Source organism: Ranitomeya variabilis, chromosome 6, assembly GCF_051348905.1.
Source record: "Ranitomeya variabilis isolate aRanVar5 chromosome 6, aRanVar5.hap1, whole genome shotgun sequence".
NCBI lineage: Eukaryota > Metazoa > Chordata > Amphibia > Anura > Dendrobatidae > Ranitomeya > Ranitomeya variabilis.
In genome coordinates this window covers 480,095,438-480,107,717 of record NC_135237.1, presented here as the reverse complement: position 1 = coordinate 480,107,717, position 12,280 = coordinate 480,095,438, and the positions used below count along the sequence as shown (strand labels likewise).

The window sequence follows — 12,280 nt, the reverse complement described above, 5'->3', positions numbered from 1 at the left end:
GCTTTGTAGCACATTCCAGCTTTGTGCAGGTCTATGATCTTGTCCCGGACATCCTTAGAAAGCTCTTTGGTCTTGCCCTTGTTGTAGAGGTTAGTCTGACCGATTAATTGACTCTATGGACAGGAGTCTTTTACAAAGGTGACTATGTAAGACAGCTGTCTTTAATGCAGGTAACGAGTTGATTACAAGCGTCTAACAGTCTGTAGGAGCCAGAACTCTTAATGGTTGGTAGGGGATCAAATAATTATTTCCCACCGCAAAATGTAAATACATTTATATAATTTATACAATGTGATTTACTGGATTTTATTTTTGATATTCTATCTCTCAATGTTAAAATTAACCTACCCTTAAAATTATAGCCTGTCATGTCTGTCAGTGGGCAAACTTACAAAATCAGCAAGGGATCAAATACTTATACATAAAGTGCAGGGCAAATTCAGCTCAACTAAAAGCGGAGGTCTGTAGATCTGGATCAGAACAGACATTTATAGGACCTTTTATAACTCTCCCAAATTCTTATGAAAAAATTTACAGCACATCCTGCACTGAAATACTGTACCCAATTTATTACATATGTTAGGAGCACAGATATGGGTGCAGAATACACACAGTGGCTTTTGGCACAGTTCTCCCACTGAGACACGTGCATAGTACAGCATTTTTTCGGCAGAGTGTGCTACCTAACTTTACAGTTTGGGTTTGCTCATCCCTACAAATAATCCCTCATAAAGCTTTGCCAAAAAGTTTTAAAACTTATGAAACTTGGAATATGATGGCAGAAAAAAAACGATATTCATTGTACACTATTCATAAAGCATAGATAAACCTACATAAATATGGAATAGGCATAATCGAGCTGACCCCCCAGAATAAAAGGAATTCTTTATTTGTGCAGCACGTAAAAAGCTTCAGAAAACAGCAGAATTGATTGGGGTTTCTTTTTTTTTCCTATAAAGAGTTAATACAAGTTAGGTTGCTTTCACACATCAGTTTTTTGCCGTCAGGCACAATCCGTCGAATGTTGAAAAAAACCGGATCCGTCGCAGATTGTGAAAAACGGATGCAACGGATCCGTTTTTTCTACAGATCCGACTAGCTGATCCAGCTAATTGGATCCCCAAAAAATTGGAGCATGCTCAGTTTTTAAAAAAAAACAGAATCCGTCGCCGTATTCCGTAATTTGACGGATCCGGCGCCATAGGGTTCCATTGTAGCAAACGCCGGACACCGCCGGATCCGGCACTATCCGGTTTTTCGCTGGAGACAAAAAAATGTAACTTTGTACGTTTTTTTTTTTTCCCCCGCCGCCAGTTCAACAATTTTCGCCGACGGATGAAACATGAGGCCATCCGGCACAATCCGTCGCTAATACAAGTCTATGGGAACCACGTTGTGGTTTTTACCGCAGAACCGCAGCGATTTTGACGCTGTGGGTCCGCAGCAGTTTCCATTGCATTTACAGTTACATGTAAACCTATGGAAACCGCAATCCGCTGTGCACATGTTGCGGGAAAAACCCGCGCAGAAACGCAGCGGTTTACATTCCGCAGCATGTCACTTCTTTGTGCAGAATCGCGGCGATTCTGCACACATAGGAAAGCATTGATCCGCTTACTTCCCGCATGGGGCTATGCCCACGATGCGGGAAGTAAGCAGATCATGTGTGGATGGTACCCGGGGTGGAGGAGAGGAGACTCTCCTCCAGGCCCTGGGAACCATATTTGTGTTAAAAAAAAAAAAAAAAAGAATAAAAAAAAATAATGATATACTCACCTCTCAGCGCTGCACGTGGCCGTCCGGTCCGTGACATCACGAAGGTCCTTCTCGCACAGCATCTTTGGAACGGGACCGCCGTTTGCAGCGCCGAGGAGATCGGGACGTCGGAGGATGAGAGTAACCATTTTTTTAATTATTTTTAACATTACTATTGATGCTGCATATTGCTGCATATGCAGCATCAATAGTATAGGAAACCGCAAAACAAACCGCGATAAATCTGCAGGGATAACCGCAGCGGTTTTGCCCTGCAGATTTATCAAATCCGCTGTGGGAGAACCCGCAGAGGACCCTCCCTACGTGTGCACATAGCCTTAAAGGAAAGGTGCCGCACGACACTTGCACTCTGCAATTACGGCAGCCCTGGGCATAGAGATCTGCGGTCGGGAGCCGACTCTATACCTATCATTATAAGCTGCTCTCTGCTCTGGTCTGGCCATGCCCCCTGAGCCATCCACAGCACAGCAGAGGCAGGAGATCAGCGCCATCTTCCTGGAGCTCACACTGCATCTGTGAGCTCCAGCTTCCCAGGATAATCGCAGGAGCCCTGCGGTTATAGGAGGAGGAGACCAAGGACGGGAGGGAGAAGACTCAGCAGGGAGCCATGAAGTAAGTATCAGTGGGGAGGGGGAGAGGCAATCTTAAGGCCCCGTCTCACTAAGCGATTTACCAACGATCACGACCAGCGATATGACCTGGCCGTGATCGTTGGTAAGTCGCTGTGTGGTCGCTGGGGAGCTGTCACACAGACCGCTCTCCCCAGCGACCAACGATCAGGGGAACGACTTCGGCATCGTTGAAACTGTCTTCAACGATGCCGAAGTCCCCCTGCAGCACCCGGGTAACCAGGGTAAACATCGGGTTACTAAGCGCAGGGCCGCGCTTAGTAACCCGATGTTTACCCTGGTTACCAAAAAAAACAAACAGTACATACCCGCCTTTCGGTGTCCAGGTCCCTTGCCGTCTGCTTCCTGCTCTCACTGAGCCGCCGTACAGTGAGAGCAGAGCGCAGCGGTGACGTCACTGCTGCGCTCTCACTTCTCACTGTACGGCCGGGAGTCAGTGAGAGCAGGAAGCAGACGGCAAGGGACACCGAAAGGCGAGTATGTACTGTTTGTTTTTTTTGGTAACCAGGGTAAACATCGGGTTACTAAGCGCGGCCCTGCGCTTAGTAACCCGATGTTTACCCTGGTTACCAGTGAAGACATCGCTGGATCGGTGTCACACACACCGATTCAGCGATGTCAGCGGGGCCTCAACGACCAAAAAAAGGTCCAGGCCATTCTGACACGACCAGCGATCTCGCAGCAGGGGCCTGATCGCTGGTACGTGTCACACATAGCGAGATCGCTATGGAGGTCGCTGTTGCGTCACAAAACTTGTGACTCAGCAGCGATCTCGCTAGCGATCTCGCTATGTGAGACGGGGCCTTAATCCTATCCCTTGTGGTGCTGACTCTGAGCAGTGTATCTCCTCCCATGTGTGTTACTGTCTGCTGAGCTGTGTATCTAATCCTCTCCGGTGTGATACTGACTGAGCTGTGTATCTAATCCTATCCAGTGTGATACTGACTGCTGAGCCATGTATCTAATCCTTTCCTGTGTGATACTGTGCTGAGCTGTGTATCTAATCCTCTCCTGTGTGATACTGTTTGCTGAGCCATGTATCTAATCCTATCCTGTGATACTGTGTGCTGAGCTGTATATCTAATCCTCTCCTGTGTGATACTGTGTGCTGAGCCGTGTATCTAATCCTATCCTGTGTGATACTGTGTGCTGAGCCGTGTATCTAATCCTATCCTGTGTGATACTGTGCTGAGCCGTGTATCTAATCCTTTCCTGTGTGATACTGACTGAGCTGTGTATCTAATCCTATCCTGTGATACTGACTGCTGAGCCATGTATCTAATCCTATCCTGTGTGATACTGTTTGCAGAGCCTTGTATCTAATCCTACCCTGTGTGATACTGTGCTGAGCCGTGTATCTAATCCTCTACTGCGGGATACTGTTTGCTGAGCCATGTATCTAATCCTATCCTGTGTGATACTGTGCTGAGCCTTGTATCTAATCCTACCCTGTGTGATACTGTGCTGAGCCGTGTATCTAATCCTCTACTGTGGGATACTGACTGCTGAGCCATGTATCTAATCCTATCCTGTGTGATACTGACTGAGCCATGTATCTAATCCTATCCTGTGTGATACTGACTGCTGAGCCATGTATCTAATCCTATCCTGTGTGATACTGTGCTGAGCCTTGTATCTAATCCTACCCTGTGTGATACTGTGCTGAGCCGTGTATCTAATCCTCTACTGTGGGATACTGACTGCTGAGCCATGTATCTAATCCTATCCTGTGTGATACTGACTGAGCCGTGTATCTAATCCTATCCTGTGTGATACTGTCTGCTGAGCCATGTATCTAATCCTATCCTATGTGATACTGTGCTGAGCCTTGTATCTAATCCTATCCTGTATGATACTGACTGAGCTGTGTATCTAATCCTCTCCTATGCAGTCCTCTCCCCCGTTATGTGTGATCTATATGGCAGTATTATGTGTGATCTATATGGCGGTATTATGTGAGATCTATATGGTGTTATGTGAGAAGTATATGGCGGTACTATGTGATGTATATGGTGGTATTATGTGTGATGTATATGGCGGTATTATGTGTGATCTATATGGCGATATGTGAGAACACTGGTGGTATGTGAGATCTATATGACGGTATTATGTGTGAAGTATATGGCGGTATTATGTGTGAAGTATATTGCGGTATTGTGTGCTCTGTATTATGTGTGCTCTATATGGCGGTATTATGTGTGCTCTATATGGCGGTATTATGTATGCTCTATATGGCGGTATTATGTGTGCTCTATATGGCGGTATGCTCTATATGGCGGTATTGTGTGCTCTATATGGCGGTATTATGTGTGCTCTATATGGCGGTATTATGTGAGATCTATATGGCGGTATGCTCTATATGGCGGTATTATGTGTGATCTATATGGCGATATGTGAGAACACTGGTAGTATTATGTGAGATCTATATGACGGTATTGTGTGAAGTATATGGCGGTATTATGTGTGAAGTATATTGCGGTACTGTGTGCTCTGTATTGTGTGCTCTATATGGCGGTATTATGTGAGAACACTCTGGCGTCGTTATTTGCGATCTATATGATGGTATTATGTGAGAACTATAGGACAGTATTATGTGTGCTCTATATGGCGGTATTGTGTGCTCTATATGGCGGTATTATGTGTGCTCTATATGGCGGTATTATGTGTGCTCTATATGGCGGTATGCTCTATATGGCGGTATTATGTGTGATCTATATGGCGATATGTGAGAACACTGGTAGTATTATGTGAGATCTATATGACGGTATTATGTGTGAAGTATATGGCGGTATTATGTGTGAAGTATATTGCGGTACTGTGTGCTCTGTATTGTGTGCTCTATATGGCGGTATTATGTGAGAACACTCTGGCGTCGTTATTTGCGATCTATATGATGGTATTATGTGAGAACTATAGGACAGTATTATGTGTGCTCTATACGGCGGTATTGTGTGCTCTATATGGCGGTATTATGAGTGATCTATATGGCGGTATTATGTGAGAACACTATGGAAGTATTATCTGCAGAAAGGGGACCCAATCTAGGGTGGTTCCGGTTGAGCAGCTGCACGCGGGTCTGGGGTAATAGAGGGGGCAGCATGACCTCCAGTTAGGTGCCTTCAGGGGAGGGCTGGTGAGGCAGCTGAAGAGAGGGGTCTCATGTTTATCGTTACTATATGGCTACATTTCCCCCCAGCATCACCCCGGACTGCGCCTGTCACCTCGCTTTCACACATCGCCAGGACAGGATCTGAGGAGGGGAATGGGGTCTTTGCATGCAAAGTCTGGATCAGAACAGGCCATCAAACAGCAGAAATGTTTCCTGGATTTCTGAGGAGACGGTCCATCCATGTGTATAAAAGACAGCGTCCATGTACAATCCCTGGCTGCTCCACACACCGAACAGGGTGCCCCCCATAGACCAGCACACTGCTCTCCTGAAATACTCTGTGCTGCTGTCACCCTCCACCATATATCTCCCAGAATCCTTGCTGCCTGCCATCCTCGGTGACTGTCTACTTGTCAGTATAACTTTGCAGTCACCAACAAAATGGCTGCACACTGTGTTCCTGAATCCTCTCATCCCCTAGCAAACACCAGAAGGGGAGGAGAGGAGACATCACACCCATGTCAGCAGACTCCGCCCATAATTACTGCAGTGCAGTAATGTGAGCTAGTTGTACACTAGGTTTTTGTCAAATTTCATTAGCTGCTCCCCCTAGTGTTTAAAAGCGGAAATGCCAAACCTTTTAAAATTATTTTTCATATTTTACTAAATTAAAAACAAATGATAATATTTTTTAAGAAAATGTAAACATTAATTCTTTACATTTTTTCAATCGCTGGAAAAAATTTTTTTTTGATGGCACCTTCTCTTTAAGGGTTTACTAATTCTGTGTAGCAAAAGACTACTGTGTGCTAATAGACACCTTTGGTGTTTGCTTTAGGATTATAGTGCACTTGTTTGTATTGATTAATTGTTTTTTTTTTTTTTTTCTTTAGAAATCAATACCCAGAAGAGAGATCATCACTAGGATGGGTACGTTCATTGTCTTCTGTGCATGCATTATATCATGTATGGCATAAACAATAATATGATTCATATTTACTGTCTTCTCCATTTTATTCGATTTCTCTTCTATATGATTTAGAAAGTCGGGGGATTACCTAAAAGACAGCTCCCAGTGTTAGATGCAGGGGGCATTGTTGTCATCTTCTCTACAAACCCAGTAACATTCAGCAGTACGTTATAACCTGTGACTGTAAAATGCTAATCTCAACTTATAAAGATAATAGGACGTGTGAAGAAGGCATACGTTCTTCATGAGGATATGAGTCAACTCAAGCTTTTGGGGCGTATACGTTATCACTAGAGATGGGTGGACCCCTGGATGTTCGGGTCCGTCGGATTCTGCCGAACAGACAAAAAAAAAAAAGTTCTGGTACCAGAACAGTACCCAAACCCAGAACCCGTTCACTTGATGGGGGCCCCGAGCATCCAGTGTTTGCCAGGCTTTCATGTGCATGACAGCGCAGCGGACACTGTGTCGGATCAGCGATAAAATTCTCGCTGGTCAGACAGCCACAGTTCCCACTCTCTCAAATGACAGCGTGAGTCTGCAGCTGTGATCAGAGGTAAAAAGTTTACCTCCGTTCACTGGTGTTGGCTCATGGAACTACTGCTCCCATCAGCCTACTGCCGCTGACGCCAATAACAGCGAGAGCAGGTGGCGGCTGACGGGAGTATTCATCAGCTGGAGCCTGCGCTCTAAATAAATGAAAAAAAAAATGCTTGTTCCACTTTATTTTTGATAACCAGCCAGGCAAAACTGACAGCCGGGGGCTGCAACCCTCAGCTGTCAGCGTTAGCCAAGTTGGTTATCAAGAATATAGGGGTCCCCACACTGTTTGTTTGTTTTTCTTTTTAAATTATTTAAATAATTTAAAAAAACATGGGGTCCCCCCATTTTGGGATTGATGTCAACTTTGTATTGTCCAGTGACATCAAGCCCACGGCTTAGTAAGGGAGAGGCGTCTATAAGACTTTTTTTAATGATTCTAAATTAAACCATTCTCGCCTAAAGCCCATTCCACTGAAGCCCTCGTCTCCTGTAATATAATACAAAACAACAATATCCCTCACCTGTCCATCGTTGTGTCCAACACAGTCATCCATGTCTGGGGGATAAACCGGTTTCAACCTGGATGGTGCCAAGATGCGACCGTCCAGGCTGAGAACCACCGATGAATGAGCTGCTGCGAGCACAGCATCAGTGACTAGAGATGATATCTTCGAGGTTAACGCCGGTCACTGAGGCTGCGTTCCCAGCCGGGTTCCTGAACTGTGGTGACTGAAGTGCAACTAAAAGGCGAGATCCTCAGATCAGGAACAGAACAGACATTTATAGGACATTTCATAACTCTCCCAAATTCTTATGAAAACCTTTACAGCATATGCTGCACTGAGCTACTGAACCCAATGTATTATATATTTTAGGGGTCCGAGTCTTTCCATTGTATACATACTCTGACTCCACCAAAATGGATTCTGACTCCACAGACTTGCAGCCACCAATCACAGCAGGCGATGTTACACCAAGCCTTGCTTTTGCATACACTCATTACTACTACTATGGCACATTCCTATCTTGGTCCCCTGATGAACCCCGATAAAGGGAGGAGGTGAAATGCATAGGGATGAGGGACAATGAAAATTGAGAACTACTAGCTCCACCATAACTACTAAGCTAAGTGATCCCTTTGGATCTTGTCTGATTTCTTCTTTGTCTATTTGTTTATAACTTTAAGACGGGCATGTCGCCTGTCTAGATGCTTGGCATGTTGGTTGCACACATGAGGTACATTTTGTACCGGTATCTCATGGATGTGGCAGTTTAAGAGGATTTTTCTTCTGTTTATTTCTGATATCTAAGCACATATGCACCTTAATTATATGTGGAATATGCAAAAACTCAGTGCTAGCCACATTTAGAGGATCCTATTAGGACCCAGTGAACTAGCAGAGGTGTCTCCTGGTGACACAGACCTATGGACCGTCTATCCACACCTAGTTCATTTGAAAAAGATTGCTATTTATCAACACATTATAGTCTCAAGTCTCCTTATAGCCACAGCTAAGCAAAATCATAGACATTTAGACTAATGCCGTGTGTATGTTTATGTAATACTATAGCTCTATACTAGGGGCATGCAAGGACTCTGAGGGACTGCCAACGTTCAGTGGGGGCATCACATGGAATTTTAGGGTGCCAACTAGTGATGAGCGAGTAGACTCGTTGCTTGGGTGGTTTCCGACTATTTGGATGTGCTCGGAGATTTCGTTTTTGTCGACACAGCTGCATGATTTGCGACTGCTAGACAACCTGAGTACATGTGTGGGTTGCCTGTTTGTTAGGGAATTCCCACATGTATTCAGGCTGGGTAGCAGTCACAAATCATGCAGCTGAGGCGATGAAAACTAAATCTCCGAGCACATCCAAATATTCGGAGACCACCCGAGCAACGAGTATACTCGCTCATCACTAGTGCCAACCTCAGCTGTCAGGTAGGACAAGAGCCAAAAAAGGGACCTATTAGGGTCAGCTGAGGACTTTGATATTATACACTAAATATCCTCTCTACTGCATTACAACACTGCATCACCCCCTAAAGAGGGCATAGGAGGTGTTATTATATTTTTCATGATTTTTGGGGAATATGTACTTTTAAGAGTAATTGATCAAAACTTAATTTTTAAGGGTTTTTGCCCATACTGTTTTTTCCGCACACACTCATTAGCCCATTATGACAATGCACGTGTGTTTTTTTTTTCTTAAACAAAAGATAGTGTCGTCTAAAAATGCCTGAGTGGCCAGTGTGAAAACTGTAAGATTTGTAATTTTCAATAAAATACAGATTTTGCTGTGTAAGAAAAAAAAATCCAATCAACAAAACACCCTGATTCAGTCCATATTCCATGTTTTGATGACAAGTGTTAAAAGGGTTGTCTAAGCTTGACACAAGTCTGCATTCACTCTGACTGGACACTTGTGAATCATGACAGAGTGCACATCACACACACTCAGCATTGTCGGTGCGAGCGGTCATGTGATCACATGGATGTGAGAATTCAAAATCATTCAAAAATATTTTACTGCAAAACACAAATGTCTGCGATTTTCTGCAGAATTCCTGTAAAAGGTTAATAATGTATGGAGCTAATCCCCAATCGTTTCATAGATGGATAACCACATTAGATTGGGAATTTCTAAGTGCCTTTAAGTGATTTGCTGTCATGTGTCTTTCCAGATGGTGAAGAGAAGACATATGGCGGCTGTGAAGGGCCTGATGCCATGTACGTAAAGCTTATATCCTCAGATGGCCATGAGTTCATTGTTAAGAGAGAACATGCTTTGACGTCGGGAACAATAAAAGCCATGCTCAGCGGTCCAGGTATGTGTAACTTGTCACGGCGTAGGCGTTTGTCACCCGCCAGGTGCAGGACCTGAGCCCGCACATACCTTACAAATGCCAACTGTGTTTTATGTTACCGTATTTTCCGGCGTATAAGACGACTTTTTAACCCCTAAAAATTGTCCCAAAAGTCGGGGGTCGTCTTATACGCCGGGTACGGCATGTGCAGGGAGCGATCCTGGATGTTCCCAGGGTCTGAAGGAGAGGAAACTCTCCTTCCGGCCCTGGGATCCATATTCATGTAAAAAATAAAGAATAAAAAAAAAAAAATATGGATATACTCACCCCTCCGAAAAGCCTGGCTGTCACCGCTGCAAGCGTCTGCCTCCGTTCCTAAGAATTGCAGAGCGTGAAGGACCTTCGAAGATGTCACGGTCTTGTGATTGGTCCGTGACCGCTCGTGACCGGTCACCTGACCGTGACGTCATCGAAGGTCTTTCAAGCTCTGCAATTCTTAGGAAAGGAGGCAGACGCTTGCAGCGGTGACAGCCAGGCTTCTCATAGGGGTGAGTATATCCATATTTTTTATTTTTATTCTTTATTTTTTACATGAATATGGATCCCAGGGCCTGAAGGAGAGTTTCCTCTCCTTCAGACCCTGGGAACATCCAGGATCGCTCCCTGCACACGCCGTACCCGGCGTATAAGACGACCCCCGACTTTTGGGACAATTTTTAGGGGGTAAAAAGTCGTCTTATACGCCGGAAAATACGGTATTATTATTGTTATTAACTTCATTTTAAGTTAAATTACCACCTGCGTAAGCGCTATTGAATGTTGTCATTATTTACTTTAGTTTAATCACTAGCAGCGTTAATTAGATAGCAATGAGCATGTCGAGCGTTAGCTGGCTGGAAACAGCTATAGTGTATGTATATATGTGTGTGTCTATATATATATATACACACACACACACACACACACACACACACACACACACACACACACACACACACACACACGTACGTGTGTGTGTGTGTATATATATATATATATATATATCTCTATGGCCTGTGATACTACATAGTAGTGTGGCAGTCTATAGTGTAAGTTGCTTTCTCCTTTCACGTTCAGGCTATAGCTGAGCTTCAGATGAGGCCCATGATGGCAATATCTTGCTCCTTCGGAGGGTCCCCGGCTACAATGGTGACCTATTGGTTCCCTGCAATCTCGCTATTTAAATGCTGCTGTTAGAGCTACAGGTAGACGCTGGCTATGTATTACTGTTATCTGCCGTATATTAAAGCAATAGTAATAAAAAAAACACAGTAGACAAGTCTATCGCTGTAATCTTACTGACCTGGAGAATGATGTTACTAGCTCACTATTATTACACAGCGAACGCTGTGAAAAACCAAGCCTCCACCCCCACACACAAAAAAGAAAAATTGATGGTGGAATTGCAGGAGGTGGAGATTCACAATTCCACCGCACGTGAATTTCTTTTCCTGTTTTTCCTGTTTATATGGGCACATGAATGGCATAGAAACTAGAACTCGTGACACAAAAAACAAGCCCTCATACGGCTCTGTTGATGGAAAAATAAAAAAAGACGAAAGCACACAATCAAATTCCTGCGTCCTTAAAAGGGTGAAAAAAACCTTGTCATGACCTTGTATAACCCGCTGTTCGGAGCCTGCGGTCTGTTTGGAAAGTCTTGTGTGTTTTTACATCTGTCATCTTGTGATTTCTGCCTCTGTATAAAATGATCTTTGTTTATTTAGAGAGGAAATACAAATCCTGCTGCAGTTCCTGCACTTGTGTGTGGAGGACCGAGCGTGACCGTTCCCCTATATATCCAGTGCAGAATGCAGGGGAAGCCCTATATATACTGTAAGGAGACCTAGGACTAACTGCACCCGCAGATCTGTATTGGGAGCCAGACGTGGGTACACTGGGCATGTAGTATTGTCAGCCAGTGATTGGGGCGCTATGGGTTAGCCACACTTTTCCTGCCATACAAGAGACCAGTGAACATGTCACACGAATAGTCATTGGGAAAAGGTTACTATAAGTGAAAGCATGCTTGATTTGGAGTGTTTTGTTATAGGTGTTACTGGGGTATGGTTCGCCACAGCTCTTCATACATTTAGATGACCTGAGGCATTACGTCCTCGCTGCAGTCCCCATCCTGCCTGAGCTCTGCACATTTTGGCAGAGATGGAAGAAACTGGCTTGAAAGTGGAGTTATGGTTAAAACATTTTTTACAACCTTTCTAAGCAATTTATGCCAGAATTCTGGTGGCTACGATTGCTCTGATTGACTGTTACACTTTCAACAGCCAATCGGAGCAATCGTAATATTTCACTAATGAAACTTTGTGAAATATTACAATCCAGCCATGGCCGATGCTGGAATATCATTGGCCACGGCTGGAGACTGCGATCTGCCGCCGCCGTCA

General features: G+C 44.4%; 1 protein-coding gene across 2 annotated transcripts in view; it reads left to right on the top strand.

Annotated features, from left to right (window-relative positions):
* ELOC (elongin C) overlaps positions 1 to 12,280 on the top strand; it is a 41,026-nt gene that overhangs the window by 23,814 nt on the left and 4,932 nt on the right. For both annotated transcript variants that reach the window (XM_077270660.1, XM_077270659.1), the window contains exons 2-3: positions 6,408 to 6,444; positions 9,714 to 9,857. In XM_077270660.1, coding sequence (XP_077126775.1) covers positions 6,441 to 6,444; positions 9,714 to 9,857 — 148 coding nt within the window. In that variant the 5' untranslated portion in view covers positions 6,408 to 6,440. The remainder of the gene's footprint in view (positions 1 to 6,407; positions 6,445 to 9,713; positions 9,858 to 12,280) is intronic.